This window comes from Xiphophorus hellerii, chromosome 12 (assembly GCF_003331165.1).
Source record: "Xiphophorus hellerii strain 12219 chromosome 12, Xiphophorus_hellerii-4.1, whole genome shotgun sequence".
Lineage (NCBI taxonomy): Eukaryota > Metazoa > Chordata > Actinopteri > Cyprinodontiformes > Poeciliidae > Xiphophorus > Xiphophorus hellerii.
This window is the reverse complement of record NC_045683.1, coordinates 14,958,820-14,980,174: the sequence shown is the minus strand read 5'-3', so window position 1 is coordinate 14,980,174 and position 21,355 is coordinate 14,958,820. Positions and strand designations below refer to the sequence as shown.

General features: G+C 36.6%; 1 protein-coding gene across 1 annotated transcript; it reads left to right on the top strand.

Annotated features, from left to right (window-relative positions):
* Positions 1-5,040: 5,040 nt before the first annotated feature.
* LOC116729244 (glial cell line-derived neurotrophic factor-like) lies at positions 5,041-8,923 on the top strand. Its single transcript, XM_032577637.1, has 2 exons — positions 5,041-5,684; positions 7,812-8,923. Exons 1-2 carry the CDS (start codon positions 5,495-5,497, stop codon positions 8,369-8,371), a joined length of 750 nt encoding a protein of 249 aa, XP_032433528.1. The 5' UTR covers positions 5,041-5,494; the 3' UTR covers positions 8,372-8,923.
* The last annotated feature ends 12,432 nt before the right edge of the window (positions 8,924-21,355 follow it).

Here is a 21,355-nt window from a genome sequence, read left to right as displayed (position 1 = left end):
TATTTGACAGCTGTCAGACAGTAAAGTAGGTTGTGAGAGAAATTGAAAACATGCGGCAAATGAAATCTGACCGGGACTCGAACCTGTGACGACCGCACGGACGACTAAGACCTTCATATATGGGCTGCATGTCTTACCCTTGCGCCGTGCTCCCATTTTCAATTTTATTCTCCTGTGCTCTCGGTTCAACTTTTTTTCTGAGTGAGGAATATTCCATCTTCATTGAACAGAAGAAATAAATCATGTGATCATCACATACACATTAATTAAACAAAATCCTTTTATGTTAATCTCCATACATGAAGTGTGTTCTGCAGTTTCACTAAATTTAGAGGACTAAGACAGACAAATGAAACACATCTGTAGAACATGACGCTTATCGAAAGCTTTTGAAATTTTACTAATTACCATATATTGACTTGACCTCCAGATGTAGCAGTAAATTACATTACAACAACAAATCACATGTAGAAACAAGAATCCTCACTTTAACACAAGATGCAACAGTGTGTTCAGTATTTGGTGCACTTTGATGTAGCAAGTGCTCTTTATTTAATGAAGTAACTGTAGGTGGGTAGCCAGAAACTGTACTCAAGCAAAAGCAGAATTACTTCAAAATAATATTACTCAACTAAAAGAAATAAATATGGAGCTGTAAAAGTTCAGAGGTTATGTTGCAGTGACCTCTGAAAATGAAAAACAGCCCACTTGCACCCTCTTGATCTTTAAACTACTAAGTTAGATTTAAAACTCTGGAGAAAAACTCTTATTCTAGTTGTAAGAGTTTCACATGACATTTATGAAAAGTTTTGGTCTATTTTTAAACCGTCTTCCAGCATGGGAAAAAAATACGAGTTTGCCATCTTGTTTGACCTTTTCAGGAGAAATGTGATTTAAATTGAAGACATACATTTATAACAAAGAAAGAAAGTAGGAAACGTACTTAACATATGAAATTATTAAGTATTTGTTATTAGGTTTTGTGTTTCTTTTGTGAATCTGTGCTGAAAATCCCTGATATAATTTCGACTGTCCTTTTTTCTGTTTAACAGGCTGGTCACATAAATTGTCATAAGAGCTTTTTGTTAGTTAAGACTTGTAACAAAATAAAGCCTCTTCTCCTGCCAATAATTCTTACAAAAGCTACTATAGTCCTTTATTTCATTTCACATATGACTATAATTCCTTTCATCTCCACATGTAGACCAAAGGCTCTTGTTTTTTTGGAAGTTTGTAATAAGACTTAGTCATCTGCTCATTCAATAGAGCATAGCTGTATAAAGCTATGTAATACCTCGGTTTAGTGACGTCCTCCATTACTGGGTAGACATTAATATTCCAAAATAAGACTAAATAGGAATAGATCCACAAAGTAATTTTAGCATCACTACACGACAGCAAGAACGCCGATGTTGATATAATTAAGCCTATAAAACATATAAGGTAATCTTGTCTTGGCAGTGTCTGTCTATAGAACATATATTAACATATTACTAATTAATAAATATATAACATACTCCATATTTAGTGAGACCTTTAAGGAGATCTTGATTTAACCATGTTCTAATATTTTTGTGTTTTAAATAATATTACTCACTTTTGATTTGTTGTTTTCAATAATAATCAATGCAACTTGTGTTATTGCACTTTGTTTTATAGTTTGTTTTAATTTCTCATAATTTTCTTTGGTGCACAATAAATGGAAAAATTTATAAGACAGTCTCTTGACTTTTACCATTGGTGCACTAACATCTACATAAAACTGAGATACGTAACCCACAGCTGACAGAAGACCTTCATGAAGTCAGTTTATTAAAAGGTAAATGATCAAGGTAAAAAAATTTCACCAACTTAGAAAGTGCACAACTCTTGAGTCCAGCAGTCGGACATATGAAAGCAGTTAAAAAGCACAATAAATGTCACCGTGAAAAATGACTGGGTTTTCAGAACTGTTTTCAGATTGCACAAAATGCCTGTCTTCCTGATGTTTCCCCTGAGGACTGCTGCTGATTGAAGCGTTGACGTCATTCAATAAAATGTTGCCTTTCACTCTGTTTTCAATAATGACTTTCATCTTTGGGGAAAACTGTCACATAATACAAATCACTGACAGCTCCATAAATAACCCTGTCAAAATGTAGAATTACTTATAATATCATGATACTCTCAGGGCTTAATAATAATAATAATACTTAAGATTTTAAAAAATTATACTCTTAGAGTCTAAGGTCTCCAAGTAATACAGACGGGCCATCGTATTCCATTTTACACATCAACTAGCTAATCAAGTATTCAACAAATAAACATGTTGCCAATCATCAGTCTCAGTCTTAAAACAAAAAACAATATGTTTTCCTTTTTAATTTTTTTAAGAAGATGCAGCTCATATCATGGAGATAATAGTTGTCAGTATGCCCTACGTCACAATACACATGCAGTAACATAATTAACTGCAAAATGTTGCATTTAGCCTTATATAAAATCACATTTAGAGTCGATTTCAAATGACTGATCTTTAACATAGTTGTTTGAAGTGTCAAAAGACATAATTTTTCAGTGTCAACACTGTAGGTTCATGTCCCAAAGACCTCTGTGGTGTGACAGGCATTCCCTTAATTATGCTGGTAGTTGTGATACCTGTAAGTGGAAATATGCCGTTTGGGATCTCGGGAAACTGAGTGGCTGAAGAAATGATCATTTGTCCCCACAAATGAAACTCAATGGTTCCCTCTCCTGGAGAAATAAAAACATATACAGTAAGAACAGACATAGACATACTGAAAAACAAACACAGAGAAACGGATCTTCTGTGATACAGACATGAACAAAGTCTCAATACTTGCATTAAAGAATCAAACAAGTATTTTTAACATTATAGAATAATAAGGGCTTCTGTGGATGGAGGGATTTATTTGTAAGGATAATTATGTTGTATAATAAGATGTTGTTTGCTGTGGTCACTATCACTCTCATCAATGAAAAAAGCAGAAATAAACCGAGTCCACTAATGGTGTCATATCTCTAACACTGTCACAGATTACACAAATTTCAATGTCATATATTTGAAAATCAGACTTTATTTTCAGAAAATGCCCCACATATTCCACAAAAGTATTTCCACACACTTACAGAAATTTTTCCTGAAAATTTACTTCTCTGCCAAATTTGTTTTGTTCTCTTATAGTTCTTTTGTATTGTTTCAGGGATTCAACTCGACTCTTACAGGACAATAACCTGAAGTAAATGATTAACTTTCTTAAACTGTTGCTGACCTTCTCTTAACACCGGTTAACTCCATATGTTTTAAGGAAGTGGACTCACAGCTCCTGTAGTCTGATCACTCTCACCCTCGGGCCACAACAGCAGCAGCACATGGTGTTGATTACTGCCCAAACGCTGCAATGGGGCAAGAAAAATGTGCTTTTTCACAACACTCAATAATCCATTCATAACCTATACCCGCCTTGGGAACTTGTTGCTTTTGCCAAATCATGTCTTGGATTTCTAATGTCATCTGTCATTATTCGGAAACATCCCGACTGATAAAGACAACAAACCTATTAAAAATAAAGATATTCTGTTAGCACCAATCTCACTCAAGATCTAATTTTCTTGCTGTTTTTAGACCGTTTTTAAATTCTTGAACTGAAATTGGAAAGTCCCCATGAGCTCATCTGATAGTTAAAGTTGTGAGGAGGTTTTCCTCCAATATCTCTCTTGAATGTTCCACAGCCTTAATGGTTTTAAGTCTATTTCTATGGTATATTTATTTCTTTAAGGAAGCAAAGAAAAGAATATCAACAAATCAATTTGATACACAATTTAGGACATTTGGTGTTGAAATGACTCCATGTTTGGTAAGTTCTGTTTAACATTTTAGGTTTATTTCAATATTTTTATTTTAAATTGGAGGTTTTAAGGGATCAGTTCTTCTTGATTCATTTTTTAGGTGAATAGACAATAAAAGGTTAGGGTGGGAGCATGCATATTCATACAAAGTATAATAATCTATAAAGATAAGAATAAGAGACTGTACAGTAAGGGCAACATAAGAGAAATAATACTGCTTAATAACTTTGCGACTTTCAAGCAACTGTAAAAGGTCTGACGTTTCCTGAAAGAGTTTGTCCACAACAAATTCAGCAGCAATACAAGTTTTAATTGAACATTTTTAACATTAGTCAACATTTTAGACATTTAGATAAAGATACAGATTTTTGTTAGATACATGAATTCTTCAATCAAGCCAAATTTTGAATTAACTGACCAAGCTAACAAATTAAATATTTTCTTCTTTATTTGTAATACATATATTGTTGTGCTTCTTTGAGCTACAGATTGTTCTAAGCCATGAATGAAATGACCTTTAATTAGTCTCAAACTGAGCCCCGAAATATCTGATTGACTTGTCTGCGCCTCTGCTGTAAGGAGACCCACGTGTCTCACAAGAAGGTGAGTGGACATCTGTTTGGTAGATTCCCTGCTACATTTGGGTTCAATTGCTTGAGGACATCCACATCACTTCTCAAACTTAAATGAACAGGTTACAGAGAATGAATATCATACATCACCTATTTTACATGAGACACAAGAATCGAAACGGCACAGACAGCAACATCAAATATATCTGTTTTTCTTTCTTATTTTTACAACTTTACTTTAATAATTGTGCCTGGAAGTCATTAAAATACATTGATGTTTTATTCTGAACTCTTTCAACATTCACTTTATTTGGTGCATAGATAATCTCACATCTTAAAAAAAGGTCTAAAATAATGTTTGCTTTGTTTTTTAAATAGATAAAAATCCAGACACTCACTAATTTACAGGGATTATGAATCTTGGCGTGTCATCTGGAAAACTGCGTGAATTAGACCACGCTGCTGTACCAAATCTAACCTCTTCTGTTTTTACTGGCTTATTACAAACAGGTTTGAACACATGCGCCAAAATCTGAGGAGTCGGGACGGGGAATCCGGCGGAAAGTGTGAAACCTCGCTCTCCCTTTCGGCCATCTGAATACACACACTGACACTTTCTCAAAACATAACTCCACAACTAGAACCGGTTCTGGATCTAAGGGTCAGCCTTGGATGTGCGCGCCAGCCCTCCAGGTAGTCTGCGTGGGGAGGAGGAAACAGACACAGAGCGGATGAAGGACCGCTAGACGTCAGCACCTCTCCCCATCTCCTCTGCTTCTGTTCGCAGTCAGCCAGCTCGGTCTGGATCGATGTTCAATGGGATGGACTGAAATCAGCTGGCGCTCTCTGAGAAAGATCCGCCTGCTCAATGCAAACCTCTGCCCAGCGTGTTTTTCTCATTTATGTGGCAGACAAGTTCAGAAGAAACTTGGTGTTCCGGATACACCAGTCTCTTCTTCTGCATCACTTTCAAGCCCCCCTCTTTTTTTTTCTTTTTGCACTTATTTTTTTTATCGACTGATACCTTTTGAGTGCGTATCGCGCCATGTCCTTCAGTCGGACTGAGGTGGACCATGAAGTTATGGGATAGCCTGACCACTTGTTTGATTCTGCTCAGTGCAGTGAGGCCCAGCTCGCTGCTCCGAAGCCGACAGCAGCCGGAGAGTCCCCTGGAGGCTCCGCCGGTTCAGATCCGTCTGTCCCTTCTCTCCCCGGACATGCGCCCTGCAGAGACAGCAGGCGAACTGGACACAGGAGACAGATGTAAGAGCTAAAGGTTCTACAAAAACTGTTTGTTTGTCAAAATATTAAATTTGATCAGTGTTCATAATTCTAATTGTCCCTTAAATCATAAACGTCTGCGTTATAAGTAGGGTATTGCAAACATTTAAACTTTAAAAACATAACCATTCACACTTTACTAAGTTTTATTTAAAATGGATTTGTTCACTAAATTTAATTCCCATCAGGTGTATTCCAACAAACAACAGGATTAACCTGTTATTTATGCTTCATGCAAGCATTTTTGACATTAATGTCCTGAATTGTTATCTTGTTAAAAGATGTTCTCAGGTTAGAAATACATGACAAAAGCTTATTTGTTCAACATCAAACAACATTAACTGCAATTATGACAAAACTCGCAGCACCTTTTGCACTGTGAATTGATTAAAAATATAGCTCTGTTTAACAAATGGATGAATCGAAGTGATAAATTAGCTGACATTTTTGAAGTTTGAAGTCTGCACGAGGAAAACATTCCCTGCAGTAGACTGTGGACCATATTTGTGTAGGTCAGTAGGTTAAAAGGCTCGCTGAAAGGAATGAGATCTTGGATCAAGTCCAGTCTGGACTCTTAAGAGTCTCTTAAGGCTTCCTTTTTGCAGTTCTATTTAAAAGTGGCATATGTGATTGCTTATTTAATGTTTTTAAGTCTTTGATAATTAAAAATCTTTCCACTTTTGAAAACTATTTAAATCTCCCTTTGACCAAAACGTTTTAAATGAAATAATCACTTTAATTTGTATTCATGAATCTCACTTTTAAATTATACTCACATATTGCCCACTGAAGATGTGTAATCTCAAAGACTTGTGAAAGGAATGAAAAGAGTGTTATGTCTTTAAATAATTTAATGCTAGTAGAGCCCAAAGCATTATACATGTAGCAGATATTCAGAGGAGCCTTTTATGCTTTACTATGTTTAGATTTTAATGTGTTTTGGTCGATTTGATCCCTAAAATACAGTTACTCTATATGCTTCATAGTCTCTCCAAACAATCACTGAAAAGATACACTGCAGGGTCAATGCCCTAATCCATCAAAGGGTCAAGACAGAGACAATACCATAAACACAAAGACTCAGTTCCAAATATATTTCTAGAATCACCAGTTGCATGTTTCGGATTGCATGAGGAAACCAAAGACCCCGCAGGGGTCTCAAACTCCAGTCCTCGAGGGCCGCAGTCCTGCAACTTTTAGATGTGCCTCTGCTGCACCACACCTGAACAGAATAATTATGTCGTTAGCAAGGCTGGGAGAACTGATCTACACAAGGAGGAGGTAATTAAGCCATTTCATTCCAGTGTTTTGTACCTGTGGCACATCTAGAAACTGCAGGACTGCGGCCCTCGAGGACTGGAATTTGAGACCCCTGCCAGAGGAAACTCTGGCATTTACAGGAAAACATGAGAAGTGCGTAAAGAAAGGTCCACACAGATGGGAACCAGAAATATTCTTTAGGTCACCACAGCATTGACTCTTTATCCAGGCTCTTACTCACTTGACGTATCCTGGCTAGCTGTTTTGAAGAACATCACAAACTGGAAAATCAACCAGCTTAGGCAGCACAAGTAACAGAAAAAGTCCAAAGAGTGTGGGGAGGCGTGAGGTGGTAACAAGAGGGAATCCTTGGAGGCTAAACAGTATGGAGTGGACAGATGATCTGGCAACCACTGATGGACACTAATGGGACTAAAAGACAAAAATGACAAAATGAGAATGAAGAAGCAGCCTAACTTAAAAGGTCCAGTGTGAATACAAGAACCCAGAGGAAAAATTTAAATGAAAGCAAATGAAATGAAAGATGCAAAACCATAAAATTAAATTTAAAAAAAATAATAATAATACAGTCTTTTCCTGGTTGGATTGCCATGTATGGCTGACATATCTTCACTACACCACATTTCAATTTAAAGCTGTCTTGTCGATAGTCATGAATAGATTCTTTTTGTAAAGTAAATGAATCTGTTGGAGTTTAATTAATGGGCTGAATAAAACAAACAAAAAAGCAGAAACACACAACATATAGTTTTAATAACTAACTAGGAACAAGTTCTGTGAAGCATCAGGCATGTTGGTGATTCTGACATTTTTGGTAATCTGTTTCAGACACCATGGAGGAGCTTATCCAGAGTAACAAAAATGTTATGGACTTTATCAAAATAGTGGTCAGTAGAGTCCGTCGCTCCTCTGTAGATCCTTCATACACTTCCACCTCCTTTTCTACCCACTTCAGCGAAAACTGGATCAGTACTCATCACAGAAGAGAGAGAAAGAAGGGAGCAAGGTTGATGAAGGGCAAAGAGAAGAGAAGAGGAAATAAAGGAGAAGAAATGAGCAGGAAGAGTGGAAGACGAGGAGGCAGTGGACGAGGACAGGGCTGCGTGCTCAGACAGATTCACCTGAACGTGACGGACCTGGGCCTGGGCTACAGCTCCAGTGAGGAGATGATATTCAGGTACTGCTCTGGACCCTGCAGAAAGTCAGAAACCAACTACGACAAAATCCTCTTCAACCTGGTCAACAAGAGGAGGCTTCCCGCCAAAGACACGCCCTTGCAGGCCTGCTGTCGGCCAATCGCGTTTGACGATGACCTGTCATTTCTGGACGACAACCTTATTTACCACACTGTGAGGAAACACTCCGCCAGGAAATGTGGATGTGTGTAGAAGGATCTGGTGACTGAATTTGTTTCATTCGGAACAAGGTGTTTAGTGGTGTTTTTCTTTACTTTTTAATGTGAAAACTGTTCTGCAGTGGTTATGAAGGAATTCCTGCAAGTGGCGGACTTCAAGTGTTTTTTTTAATGATTCATTTCTACTTTATTTCTCCTTATAGTTTTTAATATTTATCCTTAAAGAAAAAACTGCCTTGCAATTATACCCTATGGAATATGTTAGTCACATATGAAAATGTAATTTATGAAATGCAAAATGTTTTAACTTATTGATATTTATTACACTTTTATAGAGGAATAAATGTTATTTATTGCTGTGAAGGAATTTCAGACCGTGATAAAAGTTAAAACATTCAGAGGTCATGTTTAAGGTTTGTTGTAGATGTCCTGCAATGTCATGGATGCAGCTTTACACTTTACATCATCTGCATTTTAGTCTGTTGTACATAAATAGAAGGCTAAATCATCACGTTAAAACAACACAGAAATGGGTTTTTTATTTACTTTTACATGATAAGCAATAAAGTAAAGACACACTGTTTTATTGAAACAAAGAAGTCTGAATTTTGTTGAATAGGGGTCTGTAAATTGTTGTTTTAAAACAAAGAAAATGGTCTTACACATCTGTCCTATTAAAAGAAAAGCATGGGTCTACCATTGCTTAAGTCGGAAATTTAAAAAATGTAGAAATAAGTAAGATTGCATCTGAGTTACAAAATGACATGTTAAGCGGAATAAACTTTTTGAAATAAGCAGCTTTTAAAGTAAGACTTATTAAACTAATATTTGCTGTAGAACAGGGTAAATTATTCCCATTTGCTTCCATATAATTAATTTCCAAATGGCACAACAGATTAAGCAGATAGAAATTAACATTAAAACAACAAAGCTTGTTTACGATCCAGAAATCTTGCTTTTACATAAACTATATGACATGTTTGTGTCTCATACATTTTTTATTTCATGCCTGTTCTACATTCAGTAAAGTTACTCAAAGTGGGTAAAGCATCAAGAAATCATGTTCAAGTTAAGAGTAGCGATGCTTCATTGTATTACGCAAGAGGAATCAAATGTACGGTTTGGTAAAACTATTCCTACTCCTATGCTGTTTCACATTTTCTATCTTTCTTTCTTTTAGGACAAACCCAAATAAAGTTTGCTTAAAAAAGTTTAGTCAAACCTGACCAAAGCACATGGCTCTAGTAAAAGTCTCAGCAGTTTGTTTAGCAAACTCCAAACTTTTCATTTGCGGTGATACAACAGAAAAGTTTTGGGTTTTTTTGCTGCCATTTATTTTCCCACAGAATGAAACTAATCAAATCATCGGTTGAATTGCCTGTTTTTTTGTTTTTTTTTCACTGATTAGATGTGGAAAAAATACATTCATAATGGCCCCCACTGCAGAATGTGTGTCCAAGTCGCCATTTTCAGATAATGGATGAAAAAGTGAACAAACAATCACAATTTGTCTGAAAAATAATTCAAAATTTAAGCTTTTCTTGTCCTGCGCTTTTGCTGCTTTTGTATTCAAATTATCTGCCAACTCCATGCAGGTAATCGGTAAATTACGGCAGTCCTTTAGGAAGTATTTTAGTGCACTAATTTACCAGTTTTGTATGAAATACAACATGAAAAACTTCTACAATTGAAAAACAAAATTAATATAATCCTTTGCAGAGGGCATTTTGATTATATTTACATTATTTGATCATTTATCTTAATTTTGGGTTAAGTTGATTATCCAGTTTTCAGATTTTTTTTCAAACTGGGTGACTGAAACATGAAATTATTAATTTCTTCTTGTATCTAAAAATAGTTGTATGTAAAGAAAGATTGTCTTTCCTTGGAAATACTTTAAATGTTCTCCTTGTAAACGGAGCTGCACTTCAATTTCAAATAGCAGCGAAGTTAAGAACTGATGTTGGAGAAGAAAGGAGGGAAAATTTGAAGTCAGTACGGTGAAAATGTGGAAAACATCCAGAGATGACAATGAAGACAACAGTGTTGGAACTGGAGCTGTCTCTCACTTCAATAATGTGTGTGGTACTTGATCTGCTTTTGCTCTCTCACATTTCCGTCTGCTGTCTCCATAACTTTGAGTCAACACAACCTCATTGAACAACTCAGCCCAACAAGTAGTTTTCCATCCCTTTAATTGCCTTTTCTATTCTGCTGTTTATTTTTCAGCATAATTTACAGAAAAATCCATCAAAGCAGTCAGAGCAGGGATGCATTCATGATTTTAGGCATAGCTGTCTTCCTGCACTCCACTTTAAGTTTATTACATTTTAAATTATTATATTAACAAACCTATCATTTCAATCTGTACAATCTAAACACATTTTTAAAATATTGCTATAGAGTCATGTATCGTAATGCTAAAAATTTCTAATCTTTGATAAGAGACCACGTCTGTCAAATCAGTGCCTTGTCAAAAGAAACCAGAAGCCCAAACTAAATTGTGAAGGAAATACTGAAGATGTTCACAATTAGTTCTTTTTTCTGCTCTTATTGTTCATACAGTATCTGCATAAAGATAGATCACCTGCTGAAATGTTGCAGCATGAAATACAGGGAAAGCAGGACTGGAAATAGTTGTTTCCTTTACACACCAAAAATTGTTGGTTCGGACTAATTTAGTGTTCATTTCAGTACCAATGCATTTTATTTACCACATCGTATCAGGGTTCAAACAGTCAAATCTTAGCAACATGCACATTCGTGTGTGTGGAGCAAAGGGTGCAGACTTCCACATGCCGTCCCTCTGCAACATCTTTGCAACATTTTAGAGCTGTGATTTGCATGAATATGCCTTAGGCTTCCATAATCTTTGGCTAGATATGGACATATAACAAAATACAGAGAAGAACAGCAAAAACAAGAGAGTATAACATTTAACAATATAACAACCACAGAATGAAGCTAAAAATGGAGTCCTAATGACACAAAACACTTTGAAACAAGGTGGATCTCCATGTCTGATTTAAAACACTCAGGAGGCCGGTGCATCCAGGCCTCCGACAGCAAATTCATAGTATCCTTACGTTTTTATTTAAGAGCAAGGAACAACAGGACTCGATCAGAAGACCTTAAGAGCTTAGAAGGAGTGGAAGAAGTTAAAAGTTGGAGTCTGATTGTTTATGACTATAGATAAGACAGAAGGAAGAGGATGGGTGATATAATAGTGAAATGGGATTTTGGAGTGATGTCTAAGAGCAAGTTCTGGGCCACCTGTAAATGAGAAACAGAGTGTTGGCTTAAGCGGATAAACAGAGAGTGAGATTTTTCAAGCACTCAAAAATTACAGCTTCTTACTGCAGGTAGGGGATGTGCTTGTTAGACAAAAATAGCTGGAGTCAATTCGCTCAATGTGTCTTTTTGTCAACTATCAGTCCAAAATGTCACCTAATGTCTCAGTTTCAGAAGACAATCTTACTGTATGTTCTAGAAAGCCAAAATACAGGAAGATTCTGTCAAAACCATAATATCACTTTAACCAAGATTTAACTGAGAAAGTTTAAGACATCCAGATGTTGATATCAGCTAGACAATTTAGAAACACAGTTGTGGTAGAGGCTTAATGGAAAGGCATTTTATAATCATACATGAAATCATTTCATGTAATTTCTTTCACATGACTACAAAATAATAATATAGTCTAATATTTATTATTATTATTATTATTATTATTAAGCAGTAATAATAATATTGTCTTCTTACCATCATCTTCTTTACAACATATTACTTCAACAACAGTGGTTTCAGCCAGAGGTTTCTTCAGATTATTATAATTATAATTCCTATAACATCTAATTTCCATTTAGGATTAATATTGTATTATTGAATTAAACTTAATATAAAGAACAGGTCTACAAAATAAGTCTAGAAATACAGACCTGAGGTACTATGTTTTCAGAGGCAGTAACAACGAAGCAATACTGTCACAATCTAAATGTAACTTGCTTACAAGTTGTTTTTTCTAAAATATTTGATGCAAAGGATTTACTGTAGAGACAGCAGAAATAGCTTTCTGCTAGAACTGTGAGCTAGCAGAACTATGAGTACAATAGTTCACAGCAGAACTATGAGTACAATAAAACTTAATTCCAAGTGTCGGCTGCTACTGGGCCCAATACTGAAAGGATAAATCACAATACTGTCATCTATTGCTCCAGTCAACAGAGGAAACCATGAGAGCCAGTCAACGCGTAGTGTCGGTTTCAGATGAGTCTTCTGTTCCTTTGTTCATGGCGACAGAGGAGCTTGTAATGAAGGCTAGAGTTTCTCTGTGAAGGGATGATGTTCCAGACAGGTGCTAAATACTGACAGAACTGGATTAGTTGACACATTGTTGTTTTACGAAGAGTTAAGTCTCTTGTGCATTTTCAACTCCTTTGTGTTTGTTTTTAGATTTGCAAGCTAGTGAAAAATAAAATAAAATAAAGTAAAGTATCAACTAATCATTTGTTTCATATTGTCTGTTTAACAGTCAAATATTATGGGTCATTATAGCAATTAGTTCCTCATTGAGGAAACTGTAAAGAGCTGAGAAGGCGATTCTCAGATTAATTCGTCTCCATAAAATTTGATCAAAAATTAAGAGTTTAGAGGGAAGCTTTTGCATTGGTGAACTTCTTTTAAAATGACACACTATAGGTTTGTTAACAGTATGTTTTGTTTTTGAAGTAATTTTCTAAAATCTGTTTGACTTCTTATTTTGTGAAAACTGTTTATGCTTTAGGGGTCCAGGTCTAGAATCCAAGTCTGAAGTCCTTTGCATGCTTTTCCTGTTGATGCTTTTTTGTTGGTTTTTTTTTTTTTGTTTTTTTCTGAGATACTATGTCATCCAGCCATACTACACACAAAGAAACATGCATGTTCAGTTGAATGGCTAATCTAAACAACCCTCAGGTCAGAGTATGTTTGTACATGATCGTCTGTGTTACACCTGACGTATTTCCCTTTTCCTCATTTACTGGAGACAGGCAACACCTGTGAGGAATAAGTAGGTATAGAAAGTGGATGGACAGATGTGTTGTTCTCCTTTCCTATCTCACCTGATTATGATTACTAATCAGCACACCTGTCTCACATGCAGTCATTACCTCCTTTGTTACATATGTCTCTTGGTTTGTTTACTCTTTGACCATCCGTCATCTTCCTCAGCTGTCTTGGTTGGTCTTTTCAAGTTCAGGTTTGTCAAGTTTACTAGCAATTGCCGAGTCAGAATATGCTGCGCTGCACTCTGCCTTCGTTACAAACTGCTTCTGTTCTCTATGTGGGTCCTTCACCTATTGGCTTCACTTTCTTCACTTAAGATCAATATTTATGATCTCACAAAAGGAAAGTAACAGGAAAAAAATGACATCCGTTAGAGCGATCCAAGGCCAAAACCACTGCTGATCAAAAATTACACAAAGACTAGTTTCAAGTTTACCAAACCTTTATAATAATAATGAAATTTTTTTAGTAAAATATAGTGTTGATAAGACTAAAAAATCTGCTCTGTAGAAGAAAATCCCAAAGCCGAGCTGTTCGTTTGTAACCGTACGCCCTAGTTCACTTGGGTTATCTGGCTTGACGATGAGTCAAAGCACCACTAAATCCACCCCTGAAGGGCTCAAATACTAAAAATAAACGAAACAAATAAATTCAAGATTATGGAATAACCTGGTGAAAGTTCATAGTTAATTCTAATTTAGATGCTGTGATATGAAGTTTATTAAACTGTTCATGAATGAAAACCAAATCTGATATGGCTGAATGAAACAATTCTGCAAAGAGTGGGACAGAAATGCCTCCAACAGTGATGAGAAAGTCCCATTGCCTTCAGTCCTATTGTGACTGAAGGCAGTCGCTGTCATGCAACTACTTAGCAGCTTCAAGGGAGCATCACTTCTTCACATGTGCCATGTTGGTTTGAATACTTTTTTTGTTCTCCTTAACAAAAAAAGAATAAAAATCACCCTTCAAAATCTTCCTTATGTTTTATGTTTTATATAAATACCCAAAAACTGTGTAAGAGACAGAAAATAAAAGAGCTTAAATATGAAAGGGGACAGTAACATTTTCACAGTACTGTATAGAAGAAAAACAGAAAAGGTGCCACACTTTCTCTAGCAATGAGAAGTCATTTTATGTTGGCATTCATCATAACGGAAAAAAAATGTCCATATGAACAAGTTTGCCTGGATTGGTTGAGTTGATACCCGCATGATAACCCAATGTTTCAACATGTTTGTTCATAAGATGTCTACAAAGAGGCTTTCTGAGGCACCACTGAAACACAGTGTCTGGCAGTATTACTTAAGCTATATGATGTCAGTATAATCCACAAAGGGTAAAAAAAAAAATCCCATCAAAAAGTAGCCCAGAAAAGACATATGATGACATTACAAGACAAAAATCCATCTCATCTCTTTCTTGTTTTCACAAAAGAGCTCAAAGTTCTGACATCTTCACACAATCAAAAATTCTTACATCATGAAAGCATTTTGTTCCTACAAACAAAGGATTGGCCCCCTGACAGAGTTCACTGCCACAAAAACACCCTATAGTGCTGTCTCTGCAACAGAAAGCAGAGGCCAGAGGGATTAAAGTGAGGCTGTTGCACTGATCATCAACTGGTACTATCACCAAACCTCTAGTCTGGACCATCAGCTGCAGATCCTCCACCTGTCAGTAAAGCCCCTGTGCATATTCCACTCAGATGGAATATGCACATGTTTTGGCAGTTTATGTGAGAGAAAGCAGGGAATACTCAGCATCATATCTTAGCATCTGGTGCATTGAGCGAAAAAAAAAAAAAAAAAAAAACCTTCCTGAAAGAATGTTTTGAATTTTGCACGGATTTTAAATTTTGCCGTACTGAAAGTATCGTCACAGTAGTGAAATACAACTGAGAAGGATCAAAAGAAAAGGAGCATCTGGGTTTTTTATCAATAATTAAAGCAGCGTGTGACTGCTTGATTTTTTTTCTGACGTGATTTAATCATTAATTCTGAATGTACTGATAATATTTTTGACCCACTTTGTTGCAGTAAATGAAAAGAATCACCTGCATGTTGTTGTGTGAGAGGTGAGAGACGGTTAAAATATTCATGTGAAACTTGAGAAAATGCTTTCCAGCTCTGCACTACTGCTTCACACCTGTGCTGCATCACAGTGTGTGTGGGCGCGTGTGTGTGTGTTTATTTAAACAAGCAAGCACATTAATATAGATTTAAATATACAGATGTGTGACAGACTGCAATAGCTTAATTCATCTTGATCCTCTTAACCTCTTTACAGTTTGTCCTTTGTATAAATTAAAGGTGTATTTTTAATCTAAGTTTTGTTCCCACCCACAGAGTTTAAATCAAAATGTGAAGCTTTTCCTTGTAAGATTTTGTCCCTGTATTTACAAAACCTGTTTCACTGTAAAATAGCTTTTAAGAAAATTTTATCTGTCTATTTTTGTGTTTTCTTGTTACACAGCCGTTGCATAGCCGTCATAAAATTATGTGGGACACTCAATATGTGGGACAAAACCTCTCTACAGCTGACCTGTAATAGTCATGCAAAAGAAAAATGCTCATGAAGCCTTGGTGTAAATTCAAACTGGAAGACTCTTCAGCCTCACCTGCATCATTCAATCACCACGTCATCTGACGCCAGCCTATCAGCTTCGGACCATGCTCCGTCTTTGGCAATCATCAATTAAGGACCATCATCCATGGCGCCATCTGCTCTCCAGCCATGTTCAACTCACCCCCGCACCTTCTCCACCTCCATGCTCTCTGCTCCTCAGGCCTCCATTCTTCTCTGACCTCCACCACCAGTGTAAGGACCTTGGGGGGAAGACATCCCTAATCAACATCGAAATGCTCATCCAAGCCTTTCGCAATTCACAGCACAATGTCTTCTGCCGGGGTCCGAGCGCCAAAGAACTTTAATCCATTCATGTCAATAAACTTTTCAATCGCTGCTTTTTCTCCAGTCTTTCCAGATTTAATAAAATTTTCACCTTTGACATTCCATGTTCCTCTCTGTGATGGCCAAATCCATGGCCACACTCTGATGTCGGTAACTCTTTTTTATGCACAGTTTATTTTTTCATACAAACACAACAACACTTTAGTTTCAATAAAAACATTTATTAGTTGATTTGAATGCATTTGTTCTATTTGTTAGCGCGCACATTTAGTTAGCATATGTATTTATATCAACTTAAAGTTAATTTTGTTTGCTTAAGATTAATTCTGTTTGTTTTCCCACCGGTACTTACCTGCCTTGGAGTTGCCAGACAAAGGATGGGGGCCAGGGCTCAGCAGGCTTACATGCTGATTGGACTGCACCACTAGTTCCTGCTGGCAGGGGGAATTTGTAGTTTCTTTGTTTAGATAAGTTTTGTATTTAAGTAAATAATAGTATTAAAGTTTAATATTTTTCATTTTTCAGTTTTGGGTCTTTAGTTTAGCCAAACTTAGCTGTACTGTTATTTGTTTTTGTGTTATTTGTAATTGTATTCTGTTTAGTTACCCCTATTGTGTCTTAATTGGTCTGATCAGCCAGTATATAAACCCCTGTGTGTCATTTCTTTGTTAGGTCAGTTATGTTTGTTTGTGCAGCCAGTTTGTTTATATTTTTTGCCTGAGTTCAGTTTTGTTTCTTTGACCTCTTTTATGAGCTCAGTTTATCCTTTGTTATTTATAATCTTTGGGTTAAAATAAAAAACCCTATTTTTCTAATATGTCCTGTGACTCCTCCTGTTTTTAACTCGGTCCATCACACTCTCAAAGCTCATAGTCGTTCTAAATGAACATTAACGGAACACTGAGACAAAATCAGAAGCCCTTTCTGTATCACAGATCTTATAAAATTATATTGATTCTAATACAATTTCTCAGGATTGCATAACTTTCTTGAGTTGTAACAACAGAACAATATGCAGCTTTGGGTTGTTAAATATTGTCCTTCAGCACCTTTAGGCAAACAAAATCCATGTTAAAGTGTATGTTTAGGCCAAAACTGTTGGAAATCTGCTTCATTGTTTCATTATCCAGCCCCACCATGTCTTGGATTTATAGCATCTTCCTCCATTGAATGAACATTTTGTATCATGTAACTTTCCAAGCAGCTTTAATACCAATTTTAATTAGATCATTATTTATTATTTGCTTCTTCTGTAAAAGAAAATATGTCACACAGATAATGTGAACTTGACACTTGCATCTCACATACAGCAGCTGTCATTCTGGGATAATCAAGGTTAGGAATGTGAGAAAATACACATTGCATGCATTCTCAACAGGCCAGTCTTCATTCTTCCCATTGTGTAAACTTTTTTGTAAACTGAAGTACTTCTGCTAAGGTACCGAGTGGAACTGCACTAATCTTCTTCCTAAACACATTACAGAGTTGTGTGGGCTTAAGACCCCAGGAGGCAAACCAGATCTACCAGTCATATTTCTCAGCCGACCTGCATTTATCCTTTTCACATTCTGCATTTTATCCCTCCTGCATCTTCATCTTCCTTCCATCCTCAACCTCATCTCCCCCCGCAGCTCTGCAGCCACACATTTTAACATCCGTGTTGCAACTTTTCTGAGAAATAAATTCTTCACTGCAGTGAATGGCATCCATGTTTATTTGTGAAAATCCACAATATACTTGTGGGGGTTTTTTGTCTTCCCCAGAGTTAGAGTGAGGAACCTTTCACTTCTTCAACAAACACTTCATGTTTTTGCCACACTATTAACATATTTATCCAAACTTTTAAGCTACACATTTAATTTGTTCGGGATACTAGACACTAAAGGTCTGAACTCTAAGTTTATGCATTGATTTATTAGTTCATATCAGAGAGGTCTTAAAAAAACACAAGCTCATGCTGTGCTTTATGAACGACTTCCTTGGAATGTTATTTTATGCATTGCAATTTATGAAGACATACACAATTAGAGGACTGGATTATCACTTCCTGGCATAAAAAGTTAATACTCCGTCTGACGAGGGAACAGTATATTTGATGACCATGCTATATTATTAGCCCAAAACACTTCAGTCAGAAACTTATTGTTAAATATAAGCCTTGTGTGTTAGATTCCATAGATTCCTTTCAATCATTTAAAAGCCTGTTATTTCATGACAGACATCTGTTTCCCTTCTGAGGCGAATGAACTCTGAAATGGATCCCACCAGAGCAGAAAATGAATCACAGGGAGCCACTAGTTCAAACCTCTGACTCAGAGCCCCTTCAGTACCTCTCTATGACCTGCCATCCTCTAAAACGACCTTCTCATGACCTCTTGTAGGGCCATAATAACCCTTGTACATGTCTAACAGAGTGAGACAAACTGGCAGAAATCTGATATCTCCTGCCCACTTGCTCTACCTGTCAGTAACACACATCATTTAACTTTGACACGAAAAGCAACCCAGAATCTGTACCTGTTTTTAAAAGTTAAGGAATGAACCTGGGCACACAGAGCGAACATGTTTCACTAAACATGGATAAGCAGCACACAGCTTGTTTACTTGCCCTCTGAGTCACTTAAAATTATGCAATGTGATAGAAAAAGTCTGTATCTCAGTAAAGTGGCGCATCTTTAAACTAACATCATTTGGACAGGAAACAAGACGTTCTCCTCTGTGATGTATCTGCCCTTCACTAACCTTTAAGGTACAGAGCATGCCTGTGTCATAAACAAGGGTATGAAAAAAATCATAAGACAAACAAAGTGAATAAATCTTTAACATTGTTGGAGAAGCATCAAACGATCATTTATGTTTAAAGGAGTCTGCTGATATCAGCAAACCACAACAAAAGACAGCTGTCTTGCTTTTCCTTCTCGTTGCTGAGTATCACTTCAAGAATATTCTTGATTTCCAATATTTATGGGCTGTTCTGAATTCTTACAACAAAAGAAACAGCATTTCCTCTTATGAATAAGATGAAGTGGAAAAATCTCAAACCAGTCACTCACTTAATCTATCACAGAACAAAAGATATCCTGATTATGGTCTTTCACACTGAGACCCAACTCTAAACAAACTGTCAACAGGCAGTCAAATCACACTGGAAGCTGCAATAAGGTAAACATTGCATGCAGCCATCAAAGGGATACATGGGCCTCACAAATACAAGGAGCTGTCATGGAGCAGTGAGACCAATAACAGATGATCTGCTGCTATTCCGGCCAAATAAAGGCTTAAAAAGAATTAGAATTATTCCTCAACTAGCTGTGGATAATCTGTCCTTGTTGTTGTACGAGAAACTACATGTTTTTATTTCTTACACAACATGTAAACAATACTATAGACACAGTTCTGCACACTCACAAGAGCAAAAACATAGCATATTATTTTCCTAATTGATTAATAAAACTTTTTTTAATCTGAGATGAACTAAGCTGAATGAATGGAATGGACACAATTTCCACTAAGAAACACACAATATCAGCCATACATTTAAACACACCTGTCTTAAAAAGTCAGTTTTTGGTGACATACAGAAATGGAAACAAAATAAATCATTTCAAATACTTTTTCTACCGTTTATAAGACAATAGAAAATGTCTTTGAATCCCGCAACATAAACTGTCTCAAACATTTAACTGATGCTGTACGCACAACATATTTGGCACACAAATAAGGCGCCAAATTGGTTTAATATTTGTATGTTTATTCCCGTTAGACACTACAATGCTGACGACAGACGGGATTAAGTTTTGAGTCAGACTCTCATTACAGAGGCTGAACCACTTCTCTATGTGTTTGGCACACAGCTAAGGCAAAGGTTGTTTTGTCTTCTGAATCTGGAGACAATTAGTGGCTGGAGCAGAATTCAAAATGTCAGAGCCATTCAGAGAATGGGCTTAAAGTTTCACAGTGGTGTTTTGATAGAGAGCTGTGAGAAGGAAAGGAAGAAAGTGCACCCATTCCCTCTCTGTCATCTCCTTCCATACTGGAAAACAGATTGTTCTAGATAGGATTAATCCATAATGCATGGTTTTGGTTTCTGAAATGAGTCTTGGTTGATCTCTGGTTTATGTTTTCAGATCCATGCTTTCCATCCAACCTCTTCTCTCCTTTCAAAACACAACAACAGCAACGATGAGCACACAGTACTAACAAGAGTTGGGTTACATTGAACATATTGGGTTATGAGAACATTACAAAGCACTTCCATAACTTGTGATAAAAATATGTCCATACAGGATATCATTTGAAATGTTGGTTATAGATGCCACCTGCCCTTCAGTTATCAGATAAACACACTCTGCTCTGTTCGGCTGGATGAAGTCCTGTAGCTGTGATACGATGGCACCGACTTTCATCTATTAATTCCCAGGGCAAGAATGCTCCTCTCGTGTCCACTACCCAAAGCTAACACGCACATGGTCCAGGGTGTTTTCTGCTAGTGGTGGAAGTTATCCATCACATTTTCATTCCCACCCCCAACTCCATGAAGCCCCTCACAGTCACTTCATCTCTTCCCATCACATCTGCCAAAACATTTCTCCCACGCTTACAGTGTCGACACTTTTCAGAGGTTCCCAGAGGAAAAAAGGCCTATATGTTACCCCACAGGCATGATGGGAAAGGTTTAGAGTTAGAGTCACTAGAAATACTGAGACGTGTGTGTATTGTTCTGCACCAAGTATTAGTTTCCTACTTGGTCGGTTGTTTGAATCTGTGAAACCACCCAGCAGGTTAATCAGTCTACTGCCAAATAAATTAATTGAATCATTATTATAATTAACCACTTATTTAAACACAATGATATATGCAGAATCTACAGTCATTCATAGAAGTGAGTTAAAATGCAATATGTTTATACTGTAAAAAATGAGACCATAAAAAATAAAACATTTTTAAAGCAGTTAAAAAAACAACTGCAACCAGATTGCAGAAGTGAGCACATGCTTAAACTAAAGATGTCAAAGGATCTTTTTATTTAATTGCAACATTCAGTTTGCAGTAGGAGTCTGAC